This window comes from Aedes aegypti, chromosome 1, assembly GCF_002204515.2.
Source record: "Aedes aegypti strain LVP_AGWG chromosome 1, AaegL5.0 Primary Assembly, whole genome shotgun sequence".
NCBI lineage: Eukaryota > Metazoa > Arthropoda > Insecta > Diptera > Culicidae > Aedes > Aedes aegypti.
In genome coordinates, this window is record NC_035107.1 from 27,078,987 (window position 1) to 27,102,343 (window position 23,357).

Here is a 23,357-nt window from a genome sequence, read left to right on the forward strand (position 1 = left end):
ATCGAAAAATGCATTTTGAAATATTGGCTGTTGAAAATGGAAAATTTGACATTATCAGCCAACGTGCATGCAAGTTTGTGAGCTTGTAAGGCAATTTATTTGCTTAATTTACCACAGAATTCAAACTTGATGTGTATAATAATACTATTAGCGAAGTTCATAATACTATCTCAAAAGTTATAGAAAAGTATTGTATTTTACCATATAAGAGAAACGAAGAGTTTTGTATAGAGACTACAAGCATGTTGAAAAAAATTGATTTAATCTAAATTTTATCGAGCAACTTCAATTTGATTATATCTGAAATGAAACTTGAAGTCCTATTTTGCACGCTTGCTGGACTAGATCACAAAAAAGTTTGATGAATTATATCTTTAATTTCATGGAAACATCAATTAAACCAGTATTTTTTACAACTGTGTAGCGAAATGTAGCTAAAATTTGTGACGGGAAGGGACATATATGAGAACGGCATTAGATTCAGCTACCCCAAATCTACTAGAGACACATAATTTAATGTTTGAGACACGCAAAAATGTCATTTTTGTTACGCTGTGTAACAGTCTCAATTTGCAACGAAAGACTAGTTGGTTTTTGATTTATTGTTCGAAAAGATTGAATTAATGTTGGGCAATATTATTTGAACTTTATACGATTTGTCTAGAATGACCTGCACATGGATTTTTGCTTAAATCTATAATGTTTTTTGTTTAAATTACTTATAAAAACTTAAGAACCGTACAAATTTACTGGTCTAAATTATAATATACATATGCATGGATAATTCAAAAACACTCCATCAAATTAGCATGATGTTCACGGTTTTCATGAATTTCCCGGGATCCCGGGAATTCCCGGGAAATGAAAATTTTCATTTCCGTTTCCCGGGAAGTCTAATCCCGGGAAAATTGAAAACTCTAAACCTAACGTTCACCCGGAATATTTGTTTGGAGAGCATGATTTACCGCTCAGGCTTCTTCTTCCATCGACCGGTTTTATCGGTGTTGAAGTGTTAACCAACCAACAAACAAACCAAACGGCCCTTTTCAGGGCCACAAAATCAATGAAAAAGAGTTATTTTGAATTAATACATTTGAAAAACAATTCTTCAATATAATCGCCTAAGCTTCTGAATACATGTAAAGTGATTATTTTGTATTAACACAAAATAATAACACACAATGTCTATAATAAATCAGAATTGACATGCAACAAATAGTGTGAAAATTAATTGGATTTTTAGCAAAAGAAATGTTTCATAAGTTTGTGACTGTCTCAAGCCAGCAAATAGAAGAAGCTAACGTTATCCAACGTCACTTTGGCGGTCGTATCTCGGAAACAACCTCTTATTTTCCACTTTTTAGTTATTTTTTCATATAAAGCCCATGAAAATCACGTTTTCCTGCGCATTTCAGCCCATATGAAATGTATGGAAAAAATTACACCGATAGAATATTTTAAAACCTTTCGATTATGAATTTATAAACCAAAACCTGATCTCTAGCGATAAAAAATCCGAGATACATTCGATCTTCATAACCTGCTGGTTTAGACATAGCTTGCAAAGTGATAAATTCACTAAAAATAAAATTTGTTATTTGCAGTTCGTCATTCTTATTTCATGGCAATTCGAACTAAACTGATATACAGTGCCTGAAAGTTGCTAATTTTGTATGAATAAACAGGATACAAGCTTTTGTCGAGTTCTGTTTGATCTTTCGACCTTGATGCTTGCTTTTGCCGGAGCGAGCGACGAGGGCTGGATCAAACATGTCGCGCGTCGGTCTAGTAAGTGAAAAAGTGGCGTGATCGGGGAGTTCGGTTGGAGTAAGTGAAAAAGTGCCGCGATCGGTTAGTTCTGTTTGATCTTTCGACCTTGACGCTTGCTTTTGCCGGAGCGAGCGACGAGGGCAGGATCAAACATGTCGCGCGTCGGTCTCGTAAGTGAAAAAGTGGCGTGATCGGGGAGTTCGGTTGGAGTAAGTTAAAAAGTGCCGCGATCGGTTCGTTCTTTTTGATCTTTCGACGACCTTGACGCTTGCTCCTGGGCAGTGCGTCAAGAAAGCCCGAGCTGTCGTCCGTGTTTTTTTTTCGAGTCGCGCGCCTTTTTTTTTTTTTTTTTTTTTTTTTTTTTTTTTTTTTTTTTTTTTTTTTTTTTTTTTTCTGGGTGCTAGCCGAGCAAACGAGTGAAGCTGAAAATGGATTGTGGCCGCTCAGTCAAGGATAACGGATCAATTGGTGAGCTCGTTTCATGCTACTATTTCTAATCTATAAAATATGTATGACTGCACATTTAATCGTTACAATGGTGGGATGTAAATATGATGTTTCAACAAACTATGGATGGTTCGTCACTGTGAGTGTCGACACAAACTCTGATTCATGATTTATTTATGTTTAACATTTTTTTTTTTTCAGAACACCCCTTATATACCCTTATTTTTGTAATTAAAAAAAACTTTGAATGGTTCGACACTACAAGTGTAGACTTGCGAAAGGTCCACTTTATTCAACAAACTTTGGATGGTTCGCCACTGTAAGTGTCGGCATAAGAATAAGAGTGTTCTATGATGTCCCAACCAATTGAGTCTTTTGTTTCTTTTCAAATGAGTAAAATATAATAACACATGCTTTCGTACTGACAGCTGTAGGAATGTTACATTTAGGTATTTGTTCAACAAACTTTGAATGGTTCGTCACCTCAAGTGTCGGCATAATTTTCCTCTACATAGAAATTATATGAACAATTATATTTACGTATAAGCATGTATATATCTCACAAATCATTGTTTATCATGGTCTAATCGCTTATCAAAGTGAATCCTTTGACCCAACGATCCTCCCCATTAACAAACATCCCTCCCAGTAACCTTTGTGGAGATGCAGAGGCAAACACGGTCTCCAAATAGCAAAGGTTACACACTAACATTCCTTCCCTCAATCCCACCTGACTGCAAGGACGTGGCCGGCGCCGTTATTGACCTTGTATAAATAGAGGCACTGAATTATGCACACTGAAGAAGATTATGGCCTATCCCAGCTGAACTTCTAGTTGATTCTTTGTGCATTTTCACTGACTTCGGTCAATCACGGAATAGCAACCATTGATATGTGTAGTCAGTCTAAGCTAAGCTAAGCTAAGCTAATAAACAGGATACAAGCTTTTGTCTTTGACTGGATTTTTAGAAAGTTCACTCATTATGAAAAAGTAAATGCAATAAACTACATGTTTTTTTTTTATTAAAGTCTGAACACAACAGATAAATAAACCGAAAATTCATTTTTAACTTATTTGCTGTTTTATTTCTTGCCTCTCGCTACATAACATATCCTTCTTGAAACAAACTCTGGGATTTGCTGACAATTTTGAAGTACAAAGGCCACAACCACAAAGGCCATTAACGTAAAAAAATAACGTTGAGAGTTGACGTTAAATCAATGCCAAGTGTTACGTTAACGTTGATCAACGGATCCGAAAAATCAAAGCAAAATTCGTTGATCGTTACAATTAACGTCAACGAATCAACGAAACGGCGTTAATCGTTGATCAACATTAGCAACCCTGGTACGTAGTTTATTTCGAGATTCGAGATTTTGCCATCAGGCGGTGCTAGTGGGCATGAAACTTTTGTTTTGTGGATATTTTAGGATCCTGGCCACTTAGAAAGATGGCGTCTTCGGTAAAGTTGTTCAGTAGCTCAAGTCAATCTGCAATTTAAAGGCCTAAATTAATATAGCCCTTTCAGCTACTGAACAACTCTCCCGAAGACGTCATCTTTCTAAGTGATCAGGCTGCTGAGATGTTTGCAAAACAAAACTTTCATGTACACTAGCGCCGCCTGGTGAAAAAATCTCGATTTTTTTGCTTGAATAATGATATCCTTTGGCTTATTAAACAACTTTGCCAAAGACGCCATCTTTTTAATTAGTCAGGCTTCTGAGATACAGTTAACTCTCCCTTACTCGATATTCCGTATCTCGATATCGAGTTAGAGAACCATAGTAAAAGTTGGTTTTCATGGCTAACTCGATGGTCCCTTGGAATGCAGTTGCACTGCTTTTGTGTTCTGTAACTCGATACCTCCCTAACTCGATGGTCCCTTCAATATCGAGTAAGGGAGAGATGACTGTATCTGAAAAACAAAAGTTTTATGCTCACTTGCACTGCCTGGTGGTAAAATTTTGAGCCAACTACCTCTAACAATGATAGCCCTTGATATACTGAACAACTTTGCCGAATCTTTCTATGTGGTCAGATTCCTGAGATATCCGCAAGAGTTTCATGCGTACTAGCGCCGCCTGGTGGCGAAATTCCGAATTTCTTGGCTCAAACAATGACAGGCCTTGAGCTACTGAACAACTCTTCCGAAGACGTCATCATTCTAAGTTATCGGGCTGCTGAGATTTTTGCAAAACAAAACTTTCATGCACACTTGGCTGCCTGGTGACAGAATTCCGAAACTAAATAATCGCCGCATGTCAGCTCTTGATCTCTTAAACAACTTTGTCGAAGACGGTTATTCTATATTTAATGTAGATCGCGAGGTATTTCATGTTGAACATGAAAACCCAAGGGTATTATACAAAGTACAACGCGCGACTACTCGCGTTACCAAAAATTCGCGCGACAACCGAAAGGCTAAGGAAATTCTACATACTGAATAGAAATTCGTTAATGTTACCTAATTGAAAAAAAACCTTTCTAAAGTTTTGATACCGGAATCGTTTTCGGCGATGCCATTTTTAGCAACAATTCCTTTTTCCTTGTTCATATGGTTTGCAAAATTCATGAATTCATGAACTTAAGGTAATTTTGGCAAAAGCCGTAATTTACATTAGCTAATTAATATAAGAAAGAGAGGCACCATTCATGCTACTTCAATGTTCATTCGAACTTTTTACGAGATTTCGATCAATGTTACCCCGCTGATCAATGTTACCCCGGATGACGGTACCAATATAATCGCCCTACACCGGGAATAGTTGTACGAGAGGCGCATGTTACCGGAACCCAACCTGTCCCGTTGATTGCGAATCGATGAGTCACATCTATACATAGTCCGTTAAAATAAAATCACATTCACCTTTCTCAACCGAGGACCACGGCAAACGCAACGGCCTTGTGCACATATGATTAAGCGTGTCTACATCAAATCATACCTCCGAGAAACCGGTCGTCGTGCGTTCAAGTGTAGAACCGGTAGTGCTGGAATGCACATACAGTTGAGTGTACCAGCGCTAATTAGTTGCTATTGCGCTTTTCAAGCGGTTCTAAACCTTGACTTCGATCCAAATCGCGACCTTCACAGCACCAGGACGAAATTGATTTTTTGCGTCTACTGCGCTAGTTTCTCTATCGGAAACTCACTCTTACTCGATATCGAAGTGGCCATTGAGTTAAGGAGAATATAAACTACTATTGAGCAACACTTAGATCATAGTAGTCTAGATTTGCGTCTACTTAGCAACACGTTGAGATAGAGATTATCGAGCAGGGAAAAGTTAACGAAATGTGACCTTCCTTAGCCTAAGTGGTAACCCTCGCGACTATAAAGCAAAGTTATGCCGAAGGTGCCTGGTTTCGATTCCCGGACAGTGCAGGATCTTTTCGTAATGAAAATTGGTTGGACTGTTCTGAGTATAAAGTACCATCGTGCCCTCAGATAATGTGACACTAAGCTGAGAGTCGTTCTCTGTTCCAGTGGATACGTTGCTTTAGGAAGAAGAACAGAACTAGCTGGAGCTGGAGGTTCGATTTGCATATTACCTACCTTATATTCTATGAGTATTACTTTGCAACTTCCTCGTCTAGTTTCGCCACGTAATATTCCAAGCACAATTCAGTAAGGCCGACGTCATCGAACGAAAAATAGAAGCCCCCTCTCGCTGAGAGGTGTTAATTTCATCATTTAACGAGCATATATTTAGTGCCGTGCTGCCTCTTTTCAATCAACTATCACTGGCATGCAGTCTGGTTCAGCTATAGGTTTCTACTTAATCTACTTATGTACAATACGTGAAATAAAAAAAAAACAAGCGATTCAGGATTATCCTTCCTTTTGCCATTCACTCCCGTTATGCAACGTGTTCGCGAGTAGTACATTCTTCTGTTGCTGACATACATTTTAACAACATTTCAATTTGTTCGTTTGCTGCACAGTCTTCATACCACAGGCAACTCTCTGTAACTCGATGTTGAAGGGACCATCAGATGTCACAGCGACCATCGAGGTAGCCATGAAAACCCACTTTTTTGTAATTCCGTTGCATTCCAGCCTACTTTCTAGTTGACTAACTCATTCAGAAGACCAGACCGATTCGATGGATGCACTCAGATATCAATTTATCCACAAACAGAATTAAATATTACTTTCAGCATCTGTTTGAAGTAGTACTGAAAAGCATCACTTTTCAGTACTGTTTTTGTTAGTGGGAAAAGTAGGCCATTGTAGTGTTCATTCTTTCGATAAAAAGTAGGCAGATATGAAACGAAATCGCAAAATAACAATTTACTACGGTTCTGCAATCCGATGTCGAGCTACGAAATACCGAGTTGTGGACAGTTGACTGTATCTGATAGACATGTACATCCATTCCGCGGCGAGGAAGGCATCCTTACAATAAATGCTATAACAAACGCGAAAAGCTGTTGACCTCGATAAATGGCGATGTATGTCCGTCACCACCTGATGAATCGCCTTCCAGTAGCGCAGTGAAGGGGAGAATGGGGTTGTTCCACTTTTGCTCCAATTGCTCGCCCCTCACGACAGGTAGACACAATTCGGTCATCAGGAAGATGACATACATGTTGGAAGCGTGGGACTCTTTTGGGAAGTAACATCATATATGAGTTATACGGTTTCCTAGTGGAAGCTACCGACATATATGAGTTATACGGTTTCCTAGTGGAAGCTACCGACACAGGTCACATGTAGGAACGGATGGCGTGTCGTCGGCTGTCCGACGTCGATTGGGGTCTGTCCTCACTGGTTGTGGCGGGTATGGCCGTTGCCGGTCGACTGCTGAAGGTGAAGCGGACAATGTTTTCCGTCGAAATGCTCTGCTCTTCCGGTAGGTACGAGAGGTCCAGGTCCTGAAAAGGTGAAGGATATTCGTCAATTCAAAAATTTACAATAGTTCAATTAACAAGAAAGTTGTTTCTTATGGCTTCATTGACCGCTTGACAATTTCGCATATGGTATCATGAGTTTCATGAGTGAGATCTATGAAGTCTGTATAAATCAAGGATTTAAAATTATTTTCATGGCAATCACTAGTAGTTACCTTTAAAAGGCGCGGACGACTTTGTTACACGTTTTTGCTCATATCTTTTGACTCAATAGAGTAGACCAATTCTCAAAATTTTAACGGTTTTGTGCAGGGGATTAGTTGCACCTCCAATTGCATCCAGGAGGATTTAGGTACCGGTGGCCAATCCGGATACATGGCCGGAAATGTAGTGTATTCCAAGTGTGATTGGGCAAATTGATCACTATTTTACAACTTTTTGTTGTGTTATCCTTCGGAATCTAAATGTTGTCATATAAATTTCGATAAAATCAGTACTCTATTGATCTTTATCAGTTTATGGAATCGACTTTTAATGAAATAATACTTAACACATCATAAAAATAGTTCTAATATCAAAAAATTAAAATGAGACACTTGGGCGAAATTGATCACCATATAACAAAGCAGGTCTAAGAATAAAAAAAATCCTTATATACTAAATTTGGGCCTAAATGTAGGCAATTTCCTTTAAAATAAGCACATTATTTGAGAATAAACGGATTTATGAGCAAAAAAACTATACATGCTATGCTGTATGATATCAAAAATGAGCTCAGTAGTTCATACTCAAGCGTACACAACATTTTAAACATTCGAAGATGCCATGTAGGTATAGCACCAGTAGATTGTTTAGCAACATCATTTCCAACTGTATTGCTTACACCTTAAAAAATGTGAATATTTCTATGCAAAACTGACCCTAATAAAAATGAAATAGTTCAAAATCATCATTAAACATCTATAAACTAGAAAAAATGGAATGTCTGTGGCACTAACGAAACCTTAAGCATCCTTGGAAGGAAATGTCTTTTGGTGGTTTGATCAAATTCGCCCCAGTGATCAATTTGCCCCCGGCTTACGGTATTTAAAATATATTTATGTCAACGTATTGCGGGAAAAAATTCAAAAGTTTGGATATTGCGGAGAAATTTAAAAATTTGGATTGCTTCGCGGAAATAACACGCAGCGAGCAATCCCCGCACAGAGGAAATCAACCACAGAAAGCATTGCAGTTTTAAGCATGATCCGACTAGACCTGTGCGCCGCCGCCGCCGACCCATTTCACGTTACGCCGACGCCGATTGATACATCGGCGGCGCGCCATACGCCGATCAACGTCTCGCCGCCGATTTTGCGTTTTCACATTAACTCAAATAAGTTATAATAATTAAAAAATAACCCAGGTTATTTAGGTATCGTCTAAGGATAAAAAAATCGATGTTTCAAGGGATTTTTTTTTTAAGTTGTCCCGAAAATCGCCCAGTGGATCCTTCAGATTTTTTTCTACGGATCCCATGGAGAATCTTTTCAAAGTTTTTTTTAAGAATACCTTCTGGAAGTGAATAATTCTTGAGATTCCACCAGGATTTTATTTTTTAAGATTAAGTCTTTCGTGATTATTAAATTATTCTAGTGATTTTACCAAGATTTTCTTCGGCGTTTCCTTCAAACAATTGTTCTCCAAAAACTCCTTACTTTCCAAGAGCTCATGTATACTTCGATAGATTTCCACCTCAGTTTTTATCATGAATTCACCCTTATTCATGTAAAATCGTTCAAGGATTGTCTAGAATTTTTGAATGGATATCTCTATTATTGTTTTCGAAAAGAGTCGCTGAGATACCTAGTTCTTGAAATTCTCATAGTTATTTCTTTAGGATTTTTTTAATTATTGTAGGAGTTGTTTCTAGCACTTCTTCAAAACTGTTCTAACGATGCGGCATAAATTTATTCAAAAATCTCAATCACCTCACCAGTGTGTGAGAAAAATATCGTTTTAAAAAAAAAACTACAATGAACTAGGAGAATAAATAACTTACGGCACATTTATTCTGTCAAAAAGTCCTGTGAGATTTCCTCTTGAAATTTCTTTAAAATTTGTTCAACTATTCCTCCAAGTTGTTTTTTAAGGACCACCATTGATTATTTTTGGAGTTTTTCTAATAAATCGTACAATAGTCACTGCAAGAATTCCAACAATAATTCCGCTTTGCATTTTCTCAGGAATTATTCAATATGTTTCTTTATTATTCCTGGAGTTTCTTCTGGGATTTCTCCGATGAATAGGGTCCTTAAATGTTTAATTAAATCTTGTGTTTTTTTTCAATAACACGAAATAGCATGTTACTGCAACTTCTTTAGCAAATTTTTCGAGCTCAAATAACGGCTATATCATATTTAAATTTTAATTTAAAAATTAGCATGAGCAAACATCCCTCTATGTTGACAACTTGATCGATGATAAGTCTTGCCCTCGATTCATCTCCACTTAAAATATAGCTGTAGGCCTTGTTACGATGGAACAAACTCACCAATTTATTTCATTGACACCGGTTGCTTCCTGCAACCTCCGGAAACATTTTGGACCATGATCTCAGCTGAATTCCAGGCCGAGACTCAACTTCGTTCACAGCACGAAAAACACAAAAATAAAGTCACCCGGAATTCGTTTCAATTTTCATTAACACTATCACCATATCATGTTTAAACTTTAATTTAAAAATTAGGTCCATAAATGAACCTTGACATTTTTGATCATGTTTGACGTTCGCTTATCCGATAAAAACACCACAGGGGCTTTTTAACACTGGGGTTGTTCCTATCTGACATTTCGGAATGGACACGGAAAACAAAATACACCCAAAATTTGAGTTTAAGCCAAGAGGTGTGACAAAATCTAAAAAAACATAACCAATGTTTTTTGGACTTAAACAAATGAAAAGCATTTAAAAATTGAGCAAACATTTGTTTTTAGCCTAAACTTAAGCGCTTGGCACTAGAATTGGGAAGGCTTTAGGATCCTATTCTCCAAAAGTTCTTACACGGTAATCTTGAGATGTTTTCTTCATAAGTTTCGTGCAAAAATTTTTCTAGATTATGCTTGAATTACTTCAGTGGTTCAGTCAGAATTTTGTTGAATATTCTTACACGAATTCCTGCAGAGCTTCATGCACTTATTTTCCAAAATTTCGTTCTGAAAATTCTTTTAATATATCCTTACAACTTTTTTCAATAAATGCTCCACGAATGCTTGAAAAGATTTTTCTATATAATCCTTGAATTAGAGTCTTTTAAGGAACTATTTCTTGAGCATGTTAAATGTTCTCAAGCCATTTCGTGACATACAAACATCATTCCATTTTTATTTATATAGATAAGATTAGAATACCCTTAAAAGTGAGTGCGCATACTACTAGCAACATATTTTCTCCACCAACAACGTTTCTTCAAGGTACAAAATTAAATCATGTCGAAAACTATACGCACGGTGAATGGTGATAAAGAATGGTGCGAGTTGACCTTAACATGATATTTGTAAACATAATTTTTGAGTATTTTTTTGTTATGCATCACTGATTTTTTATTTTTCCCTGAATTATGGTATAATTGCACGCTTCGTAGTGGTATTCTAGTTCGCTTATAATGATTTGTAAAAAAATATAATTTATTGAAATGCATATATTTTTTTTAATGCACGGTGAATTGTAGCTTGACGGTAATTTATTCTGTTATTCTCATTGGTAACCTTGAAAAAATGGATGGACGGACATGGATTTTTCTTCGAATAAGTATCTTTGGTATCTACCGTTAGTATGACAGGAACAAATACGGGATAACAATTTCAGACTCTTGAGTACGGTCGTCCCGCCGCTTTGGATCAACGTTTGATGAAGTACAGAATTATTCATCATATAATTTTGGAATACAGTACTAACCCGATTTTGTTAGTCCCTATTTCAGAAATCTTGTTGTTCTCACTGTTTGATTAATAAATTTCAACCAAGTATTTTTTAGTCATGTTAAAGCTACTATTAATATTCATAACAAGGCAAATATATAATATTGATAAATTGTTTACATTTTGAAGGAGAGCTTCACAAAGTTTTGAAAAAGAGGCTGTCAAAATCTGGGCATCTAATGTAAACAACATTTTAACTACGTGTAATGATACCAGAATAAACATTAGTTATATTGGAAACTAATGTTGATACTGTGATGCCGCAGATATTGATTACTCAGCTTCTTATCATTTTGATCATTTTAACAGTTAAAATATCAAAACTGAAAGCAGAAACCTGTTCCTAAGAAATCAAATTAAAAACGATTTTTGCCATAAGTGACAGTGATGTTAAGTGTCATGACCATCACGTGACTCTGACAATTGAATAATGCGAATATCTTCTATCCCCGCGGAAAAAGTCATTGGAAAATGTTTTTCTCTGGTGATCATATCTGAACTACTTGCAGTTGGCCATATATTGGCTAAGAAAAACGCTATAAGCACTTCAATGTTTCCGAAATTTCGACATTTAACAGCTCTCAGTGAAAGCAATTTAAAAATTTGAAAACTTTTTCCGCATTAAGGACATTGAGAACTCATTGAGGTTACACATATTTTTGACTGGCATTGAAATGAAGTTATCAAAATAAAGACTTTATATTTTATTAGTATGTAGCACTTTTGAGCTATAGTTATATGGTAGATATCATATTACTGCTGAAAACAAGATATGTTTTCAACATGCTTTCTTCATGATGTTGAACTTTTCTCGAGTAATCTAAACAGCACGCAAGAAACTATGATAGAAATTTGTACATTTTTTCTGTTCCGAGAAAATAAAATACCGACAATATCCAAAGCTGTGATTATTTATTGTGGAATATTAGGAACGATTCTATAGATATGGATATCTGATAAGTTAATTCAAAAAGTAACGCGAAAAATCCAGTAAACTTCTACAAAAATACAAACAAAATTTTGCACAAAATTAAATTACTTTTCTTCAATTTTCTTAAATAAAAAGTTCGAATAATCAGGTCAGATAATATATCTTAGTAGCAACAACGGGGATATAATATATTATAAGATAGTTTTACTAGTGTTGAAACTAGGATTTTTTATATAAACTTCCAAACTTTGAATTCTTACCAAAATGGCTGAAAGTATTCCTGCACTCTATTTCAATTCCATTTCCCATATCTGTCTTACAATATGGGAAATGGAATTCAAGTTCGGTTTCGATTGCATTTGTACGCATACGGTTTCATAAGTTATATGTTCGATATTTTTTAACGTTCAATTTTTGTCCACGCCGATGTACGCCGCCGCCGCCGCCGCCGAAAATAGACAACGGCGTGACGCCGATGACGCCGCCGCCGCCGGTACAAAAATGCTCTGACGCCGCCGCCGACCAAAAATATTTCGGCGCACAGGTCTAGATCCGACTCGTTGACAGTCTATAGCAAAACAGATGGTGAAGTAGAAAGCTGTTAGACTAAAATTCTGCAAAATTCAAACTTATGATGGAGACGAATGGTTCGTAGAAGCTTGGATCTCGTAAATAACGAACCTCTATTTATTCGGATTAACCACGTTCGAGATCAATTCAGTTCGAAACCGCACTATGTGGGATTGTCACTGATGCCTATTAAAAACGATTCCCAACGGTTCCCTATATGAACAGAATTTATATTCACGCGTCCATTTAGGTGTTTCACATGTGGGTAGTTATATTCAGGAATTAGACATTTCTTACAGCAGACAGACCACAACTAAAATTTTGATTAAGCTGCATTTAACAACATATGAACTGCGCACTGCAGCCATGCAAATGTCGCAGCTTCAGTACTCATGAATGAACTGCAGCACTACGCACTGTAGTGCTGCAGTTCATTCATGAGTACTGAAGCTGCGACATTTGCATGGCTTAGTATTTTAGGATAAGGTTCATATGAAAACCGATGGATTCAACCAAATCCGTCGAATTCATAGAATACACGGTGACATTGGCTACAAAATAAACAGCAATAATCAGCTCCAAAGTCATCGGTGACTATGATAATTTTGGTGGGAAATTTTAGAGATCATCAGCTCTGGATTTTCCAGGTATCAAATTTTTTCTTGCAACGCGTAATAGCTTCGTGGAAATTCCGCGCAGCGAGCAATCCCCGCACAGAGGAAATGAACAACAGTAGGCATTGCAGTTTTGAGCATGATTCGACTCGTTGACAATCTGCAGCAAAACACTGATGAAATGCGAAATTTTCAACCGCATTTTCTCAAAACTTCTGTAAAATTCAAACTTATGATGGAGACAAATCATCGTAGACATGATTCAAGATGTAAATTATGGTCCTCCATGCCAACCACATACGACATCATTGGAAACGCACATTACAAAGTTTTACATTACAATTACATAGTTTTGGTGGAAAATATTAGAGATCAATAGCTTTGGATTTTTCAGGAATCAAAAGGGGTATTCACTAAAAGTCGCGTAAAATACAAAACTGCGTAACTACAGCAAGGAAATATTTCAAATGAAATATTCCCCATTTGATTCGATGAAGTGTCAAACTGGTTATTTTTAATCTAGTAGTCTTTGTTATAGATGTAGCTACTTTAAACGTCAATAGTTGTTTTTTTGAAATCTGATATTTCAGCTCACAAATGGTTTTTTTAGGATGGGTTTTGCAATTCCAAAATGACGTCGCACATCGATTTCCGTCATTCCTTCGCCGCACCCGTTTCGAAAATACCCATATTGCATAGGTTTTCAACGATTTTCCTTAACCGGAGGCCGCCATATTGGATTTCAAAATGGGGTCGCACATCGATTTCCGTCATCCCCTCATCGTGCCCGTTTCGAAAATACTCATATTGCATGGGTTTTCAACGATTTTCCTTAACTGGAGGCCGCCATCTTGGATTTCAAAAAGGCGTCGCACATCGATTTCCGTCATTCCTTCGCCGCATCCGTTTCGAAAATACCCATATTGCATCGGTTTTCAACGATTTTCCTTAACCGGAGGCCGCCATCTTGGGTTTCAAAGTGGCGTCGCACATCGATATCCGTCACTCCCTCGTCGTGCCCGTTCCGAGAATATTCATGAGAACATACGTTGAGTTATTTCTATTAGCGCAAGATTTTGGTTTCGGTTTTTGTATCAATGATAGGATAGATAGGGATAGCTATAGAATTTTGCAGATAGTATATTTTTCCCCAAAGATAGATGATATATATATGCTTGATCCATGAGTGATGAAAAAATGCTGATAGTATCTCCATCCGTCTATCAATTGATAGAGATAATATAGTCTATCTTCTATCCATCATTTTTCAAGAAGTGATAATATCCGATTGTACCCCGTTTGGCATAAGGTCGTTTGGCATAAAGCCGTTTGCCATAAAGTCGTTTGGCATAATGGTTGATTGGCATAATGGCCGTTTGGCATAATGGTCATTTGGCATAATGACCGTTTGGCATAATGATTGACTTAAAATAAATATCGGCATTTTTTAAGCTTTTACCGAGATCAACACCACCGAGCCCATAGCAGAAAAAATGGTAGGTTCTGAACAAGCGTGGTGTTCGTTCAGAGATTTTCCAAGATAAGAATTTCAAAAATTGTTGTGAAATTAGAAAGCATTACTAAATAAAACTCGTGACGGGTCTCTACAACCCAGAACATAGAGTATCTTTGAGCTTGTTGCGATTTATATATTTGAAAACAGTAAATTGGCAAAGAAAGTTCACAGTTTTTCATCAAGGTAACACTCATAGGATATTTCGCTGCAATCCAAGCACTGTCCCAGTTTGGACGTAACTCGATGAAAATGACTTGATAAAAGAATGGATTTTTTTTTCTAAATATAAAAAGCTCTAATCCAAAGATCTATCAATGCGACTTTATGCAAAAATAGCTTATATACGAGAGCAGATTATTTTTCGTTTGAAATGTTTAAGGCTCTAACGCAAAAAAATCTTTTCCCAGCATAGTTCAAATGAACAACACATCTTTAAAAGAAATTATTTGTGGCAAAACTTTCCAACGGTTCAATATAAATTCTAATTTTGGAAGTGTACATCAAAAACACCGTCATTTTTCGAGAGAAGGAAAAATTTGTGATTGAAATAATATTTTTTCAAGCATATCTCGGAAGAAGATCACGCGTTTGCCCCAAAAAAGTATATGTTGAATATTGTCAGGTTCTAAAGTAATTATCATTCTAATAACACATCTGGCAAGAATTGATAAAACAGCAAAATATAAAAATGGTTAACATTTGGCTTTACTAAATAATAAAATTTAAAACAGTACAAAAAAAAATAAAGAACAGCCTATTTTGAAAAGAAGGCAAAATTTATAATTATACCAATAAAAGAATGGACGCCAAAAATTATAGTGGCGTAATAAAACGAAAAGACATAAAAAAGTGCGTTCAGAATCATCGAAGTGATTGTGCTACTTTTCCCCGAATGCCATTTCCCTAAATGACTGGTTTCCCCGAAAAGTGGTGACGAGAAAGAACGATAAACAGTCAAAAGAAAGAAATATTCTGTCATTCTCGGCAATCATGAGTGCTAAAAACTTTTCAGGGAAGTGGGCTAGTCGGGGAAACGGGATATTTGGGGAACTGGCATTCGGAGAACTGGCGTTTAGGGAAACGACAATCGGGGAACAGTAGCACAACCTATCGAAGTAACTGCAGTAATCGATTTCTCTTTTCGCTGATAATTTGAGCAGATCAATGTTATCAATTGCCGCCCTTTTGTCAGTTGGAAAGAAAAAATACATAAAAAATAGCTCCAAAGAACAGCCTATGCATAAAAGAAGGAGAAAATAATTAAAATTTTAAATCAACCGTTTTCATACCTATAATTATGGTTACATCATATTTAGAAAAAATAATAATAGAACAATTAAAAGAAGGATAAATTTGTGCTTAATATATAAAAATCTTCAGTGCAAAAATTTGTTCCAATAGCGAAATTCAAAAGAAGAATTAATATATGAAAGAAGGGTAATTCATGGATAAATAATAAAATACTATTGGTAATAACTTTCCTAATATGCTTAAATTCATTCAAGAGCGAATGATTGTTGAATAAAGTGTCATTTTGTATCAATTGACTCCAAAACAAGCCTGAAGTCATCAGAAAGATTCAATAGAAACGTAAAAACAAGAAATTGAGAAATTCTTGGTTTCAGGCTGATTATGCCAAACGACTTTATGCCAAATGACCTACCACCATAATATCCCTATCACTACCCATAGTGATAGTATCATTTGATAGTATCGAAAGATAGACGTGATAATGGTAAATGAGAGGGATAAATTTGAAGCCTGTCCAGGTTGCCGTGAAATATATTTTTGTTTTCAAATTTGGTTTTATAACGTAAATTTATGAACTTCAATCCTTTTTCTTGTGGCGAATTTTCATAAGGGTTTCCTATGTTTATGGATAGTTCAATTTCCTGAGTGTAGTTTGTTTGGCCCAATGTCACCCCTTCGAAGGGGTGAATTTGGACCAATTTTACGTATCCAATTTAAAGGAAAATAATCAAATTTCAAATATTTGTTCAGAATTTGCAATGTATTCTCATATTTAGCCGAACACATCAAGTCAAATTGCGAAATTTGTTCAAAAATAAATGAAGACTTAAGCATTTTTGGCCCAATCTCACCCCCAACGACGGTACTTGCACATTTGTTTTCAAATTGCTTTAAATTCGAAAGGCAAATAATTTCACCGTGAATTGAACTATTTGCTGACACGCTGAATGGCTCGATATGGTTGTGGTCTGTAAAAGTTGCAGCTCTTGAACGCTCTATCATCAACTTATTACCGAGAGAATGAATGATAAAATTAAAAAAAAATCCGATTGCGATGACTTTTTTTTTTATTATGAATATCATTCGGATCAAAATCCAAACTTTGCCAGTAAAATTTATTTGCGTTCCTATTATTCTCAGTGTATGAGAAAATATGAATAGGCCCTTTGCAAATCAATTCACTTATGACTTGACACAAAACATCATCCTCTGATTGCCTGTAGAACAACAGGAGTGTTGCCAAAATAGTTCAACTATTAAAATACGTATATTTTATATGTTTCTCAGTATATTGAAGATTATGCACTACAATCTTCAAATAAGAAAGTATTAAAATGCTCAATTGTTACCAATGCATGCTTTGTTGCCTAATTCCAATAAATTAATTAGTCATGTTCATTTTTTTCTGTGAATTTAAATCGTGAATAATAAATACACCGCATTTGAATATGGTTTTCTGGCAACTTGGTCCCGTTATAAAAAGTGATTGCCGAGTAAATCAAAGTGCATTAATTTTAATTTGTGATTTAAAGCATATCTAAACATATCTAGCAAATCTAAACAAGGACGATAAGTTAGTGCTGCCGAAAATACCCTCAGGGTGCCGAAGCCATCATTTACCCTAGTATGTATTAGGTCTAGCGATCACATGTGGGCCACTTTTTAATAGCAATAACCGCTTGACCATTTTACATGTTCAGATTTAAGAGTCATGCGATTTTAGAAAACTGACCCAAATCTAATTTTGTTATCCATAGAAACAAATTTAATTCAACAAAAGATGGCCATTGGAAGCAAATCTGGTCGTATTGAAAACTTGTGACTATTTTAGGTTTAGTTTTTGAACTCCTTTTTTTGGTTTAAAAAGGCCAACTATTAGAAAACAATCATTATTCGACATTTAATGAAGACAGTGTTTCAACAAATTAAAACTGTTGTAGGTAAATTTTGGCCATTCTGGACGTAGGTTTTGTTCAGTAGCTCCGTAGCTTGTTGACATCCGGAATTTAAAAAAAAAAATCGCGTGGTGAAAGTTCCGGCCTTCTATGTCAAATGGTCAAGTGATTATTGTTGATACTTTATTAACCTTTAAAAGGCGTGAACGACTTTTTTACACTCTTTTGCTCATATCTTTTGACTCAATCGATCAATTCTCAATGTTGACAGTATTGTGTAGGGGATTAGTTGCAACTCTAAATGCATCCACAATTATTTGAATACCGTTGGCCACTCCGGATACATGGCCGGAAATGTAGTGTACACCTTCTACTCTACCAGTGATATTTGATAAAATGTCAACATACTTCGAATGAATTTATGTGAAAGTATATGAATATAATTGTATCAAGTCTTGCAAATTCATGAACATTTTTGAACCATAACGATTACTTGGCCACTTGACATCTTCAGATACAGGAGATTGGAAGTCTTAGTATACGATACCGGAGAACCAACTCAAATCAAATGCTGATTGCCACACTGTGCCAAATAGAATCATATTTATTCGACAAAATATGGCCATTGGAATCCCTTCTGATAATTTCGAATACTGGTGACCAATTTAATTCCAGTTTCAGAACCACGTTTTTGGTTTCACAAAACCGATTTTTATCATTACAAAACACGCATCATACGAAACATCAGCATGTGTTTCAGCAAATTGAAACATATAAAGTTCGAACATTTTGAACGTATAGGAGCCATTTGGAAGCTTGTTAGGAGTTAGTTCGGTATTTAGTTCCGCGATACAAATATTTTCAAGAAAAAAATATCTTGTGGCATATAAATGCAAATTTGAAGGATACTCTCATCATGAGAAATATAAAATACTGGAACTCAGAATCAGTAATCAAGTTTCACTTTTTGGTTTCGCTCAAATCTTTATTTTTGAAAATCCTGTTATACTTGGAAGTTCCTTGGGCGAATTCTTGAACGATTTCAAAAAGCAATGAGCATCCTGAAGGAAGCTGATGAGAGTCCTGAATGGATTCTAATGAAATCCCTGGAAGGCTTCTGATAAGCTCCCTGGAAAATTTCTCATAAAAAATCTGCACACTGCTGGAAGGATTGTGTGGGAAATCTTGGTAGGATTTTGAAGAGAATCTTGGAAACTTTATAATGAGAATTCTGGAAAAATTTCTTTGAGAATCGAGGAATTTCAGATGAGATTTCTGCAATGTTTCCGATGAGAATCTTAGAAAGTTTATTTTTTACATTTTAGTTTACATTTTATAACTTCACTCAGTTTAGCGAGATAAATTACTTGAACAAGTGCAGACCTGAAGTTCTGAACTCCAGGGTAATTTGGAGGGCCTGGAATATCCCAAACGTTCCTTGAAAGAGCTTATTCATCCATGAGATGGTTTAGTGAGCATGTTAGATTATATAACTTCACTCAGTTTAGTGAGATAAATTACTGAAACAAATGTAAACCTGAAGTTACGAACACTAGGGTAATTTGGAGGGCCTAGAATACCCCAAGCGTTCCTTGAATTAGCCTATTGATCCGTGACAAGGTTCAGTAAACTTGGTAAGTTATATATCTTTACTCAGTTTAGCAAGAAAAAATACTGGAATAAGTGTAGACCTGAAGTTCTGAACTCCAGGGTAATTCGGAGCACCTATAATATCCCAAACGTTCCTTGAAACAGCCTATTGATGCATGAGAAGGTTTAGTGAACAGGAAAGATTTTATAAATTCACTCAGTTTAGCGAGATAAATTTCTGGAATAAGTGTAGCCCTGAAGTTCTGAACTCCAGGGTAATTTGGAGGGCCCGGAATACTCCAAACGTTCTTTAAAATATCCTATGTATACGTGCGAAAGTTCAGTGAACATGGTAGATTATATAACTTCACCCAGTTTAGCAAGAAATACTACTGGAATAAATGTAGACATGAAATTCAGATTTCCAGGGTAATTTGGAGGGCCTGGAATACCTCAAACGTTTCTTGAAGTAGCCTTTTGATCCGTGACAAGGTTCAGTAAACATTGTAGATTATATAACTTCACTCAGTTTTGCGAGAATAACTACTGGAACAAGTGTAGACCTGAAGTTCTGAACTCCAGGGTAATTTGGAGAGCCTGGAATATCCCAAACGTTCCTTGAAATAGCTCTTGAGATTCTCAGAGGTTGGTAGATTCTATTTGAATGTTATTGTTTTTAACCCAAACAATTACTGTTACGGTTGTAGATTTCAAAGAGTGTGCTTCAGGACAGTTTGGACATCCTAGAACATCCCAGGACATAGCAAAGCAAGTGAAATAGTGTTTTCGTTAAAAGAGTAATTCTGTATTATCTAGCCTGAACATCATTTATGTTCACAAACAGCATTTCACGCTTCGTATGTACTTATAGTTCAATTTTCCAAACTTCAGGATGTTCAGGATGTTCTAGGTTGTCAATTCATATTTTTCTCTGATAAAAGAGTATATGTGGGACAACTTTGCCGAAGACAGTATATACATTTGTTCATTGGTTCTTTTTTTACAGCCTTTTTTGTACTGCGGTCATATATGACCGCGCCGGCCCCAAAGGGTTAAACAATATTTTCACATCTGACTTACCTGAGTTACCTCAGGCATGTCAAAAATCATTGTTTGCGGATGACACAGGCCTCTCCGCCAAAGGACGAAGCCTGCGAGTCATCTGTAGTAGATTGCAAAAAAAGTTTGGATATTTTTTCTTCATACTTGCAAAACTGAAAGATTTCTCCTAATGCTGCCAAAAATCAACTTTTAATATTCCCACATAAATCAAAAGCTCTTTATTTGAAACCTTCATGTTGACACGTTGTTACGATGAGAGGGGTTCCAATAAATTGGTCAGATGAAGTCAAGTATTTAGGGCTAACTTTCAAAAATCACATTGAGGGCATTTAAGCCAAATGTAACAAATATATAAAATGTATTTATCGACCTATTCACAGAAAATCAAAGCTTTGTATTACGAACAAGGTTTTGCTCATGAAAAAAATCAGGCCAGCAATGTTGTATGCTGTACCAATACGGACTAGCTGCTGTAATACCAGGAAGAAAGCTCTGCAGAAGATAAAAAAAAAGGCAAAATAGAGGCATCAGCATCAGTCTCAATCATGAGTTTCATCTTTAAATTCACAGAGACAACTTCTGACAATCTTTACAACACACATTAACACGTCTGATGACTCGAATTACAATTGTAAACATCGTCTACCACGAATAGGTTGTGTTATACTCGCTGTGTTTGAAAAACATTCTCTTCATTGTTTGTAAACCGCATGAGCAATAATCTGGTCACGATTTATAACTCAACGCAAATGATTTCAAAACCTTCCCAATTCGCTTATCGATCGATCGATTTGTGACGACACTTTGCACTCATATCACGCTTTGTTCCACCACACAGGCTCATCCTTATCTACCCCGCATCGCATCACCCAAAATTCGCGACGAACGAACTTTCGATTTCAAACAAGTTTATGTTCCGCACGCAGTCACTGATGACTCATCACCGGTTGTTGTGTGATGGGACTTACCGCGATTCGACTGCATGCCACCTTGCTGCTGCCCCGTTGCGATTCCGGCGCGAACTGCTTCACATGACTGGGCCTCAGCACTACATCATCTTCATCCTGCTGTTCGTCTTCCTCCTCGATTTCCTCCAGCTGAATGTCGCTTAGGTCATCCTGGAAGTATTTGGATAGATTGTCCACCGCTGGAGCGGTGTAGAGTCTTCGGGGAGCAGGCTGTGGAGCGTTGGACGAGACTTCGGCGCTGATCTTCTCCAGAGTGGCGCGAGTTGTGGGTTTGGCGGACAGTTCTATTGGTTCGTAGATTATCCCATCGTCTATGTACCACGTTGTGGTACTGCTTGCGATGGGTGCTGAAGCCGTATCCTTCTTGTCCGATCCTCCGAAAAGCCACTTCTTCTTCGAGCTGCCGTCACGTTTCTTATCCACCTGACTGTATTCTTTCTCTTTCGTGAACGTCTGTCGCCGTTGATCCACTTCTGATTGCACTAATTGGCCTTGTTCAACTGATTTCACACTTTTGTCACTACTTGTCGACTTCTTCCGTTTTCCATCGTCCACCACCAGCTCGTTGTACCTATCGGCGATATGGTTCGCATAAGTTCCACAATGGCACCCGGCGCACTCCGGACACATCCGACCAAGCCGTTCCTGGAGCCGTCGATTCTCCACCCGTAGTTCTCGCATTTTCTCGCTAAGCTCCCGCAGTTGCCAGCAAAGTTCGTCCACGATTTGGCCCTGCTGATTTATGATCGAACCCTGGTGGTTTATCTTGGCCGTTTGGGCGTCCAGTTTGGCGTTCAGTTTGTCCTTGAGCTCCACCACGTAGAACAGAAGCTCCTCGAACTCCATCTCACGGTGAGACATTCCAGCGGCGGTGGACCGAGAGACCGAATGACCGAAAATAAGTTTAAAATCGCGACACGAAATAAGGAAGCTGAGCGCTGAGGCTGCTAAATCGACCGATGACTTAATTGCGACTGTCGTGCGAGGCGAAGGCAAGTCGCGCGCGCGTCAGTCTTTGCAGGAGATAAACTAAACGAAGCCGTTTGGCAGGGTGGACGGGAGGCATGTTTGCGCTGTTCGACTTCTATGCACTATGGTTCGAATCGACAATTTAGCATGGTAAAACTTTTTTCTCTGTTTTGTCTTTAGAGAATTTGCATGAACGTCATAACAATAGCAAAGTTCGTATTAAAATAAGTGGATTCTTTTATATTCGGATCTGGAGATCCTATTTAAACAACTGCATAATAGGTTACCATTCATTGGAATCATTTCTCGCATAATTTATGATCTCGCCCTAAAAGCCATGTATGTAACTCGTTTTTTTTCTGAGCATTAGTATGGAATTACACGTTATTTATCAACGGTATGGTGAAGAAAGCACAATTCTCTATCTGCCAGTGGTGTTGATTTGGATGCTTATTCATTCATTTGCTCAGAAGCAATGAGCTACACACATGGTTACCAATGGCTTTTAGAGCGTTATCCCAGAATATGCGAGATTTATTCTCCAAGAAAATATAATTAAAAGCTGGTGAGATGATAACAAACTGAGGGTGGCTTAAAAGCACAATCAGACCCTTGTGCAATGTGGATGAGTATTTGGGAAATGTACGCAGTAGTTTACGCAACAAGTTGCAAAATGATGGTTTTTACAGCACGAGTCGTACATTTATCCAACGAGGCTTGCCGAGTTGAATAATAACGACGAGTGCTGTAAAAATCGAGTGCTGCAACGAGTTGCATACAGCATTTTTGCAATTTCGTAGAAGACCACTTGAGGATATCAGAAATCATATCGGAAGGCATTCACCAGTATTCTACAATTTTTGAAAAATTGATGTGTAATGATACATTACACAACTCAAAACAGTTGCATAATGAGAAAGCGTTGCGAATGAATCATTACAGCACTGGTTTCCGTTCGCTAA

The 23,357-nt window shown here is 37.1% G+C and overlaps 2 protein-coding genes across 4 annotated transcripts in view; one reads left to right on the plus strand and one right to left on the minus strand.

The window, feature by feature from the left end:
- The window catches only part of LOC5569245 (protein retinal degeneration B), a 218,544-nt gene that overhangs the window by 12,989 nt on the left and 182,198 nt on the right, over window positions 1-23,357 (plus strand). The window lies entirely within an intron of this gene.
- On the minus strand, window positions 5,901-22,434 carry LOC110674815. 2 transcript variants are annotated; one of them, XM_021839233.1, is made up of 3 exons: window positions 21,427-22,434; window positions 6,903-7,093; window positions 5,901-6,863 (listed from the first exon to the last, which is right to left on the minus strand). In XM_021839233.1, the coding sequence occupies exons 1-2, from the start codon at window positions 22,285-22,287 to the stop codon at window positions 6,926-6,928; spliced, it is 1,029 nt and encodes a 342-aa protein (XP_021694925.1). In that variant the 5' UTR covers window positions 22,288-22,434; the 3' UTR covers window positions 5,901-6,863; window positions 6,903-6,925. The 2 variants fall into 2 exon arrangements, with proteins under 2 accessions (XP_021694925.1, XP_021694924.1); XM_021839232.1 differs by having other exon boundaries at window positions 5,901-7,093.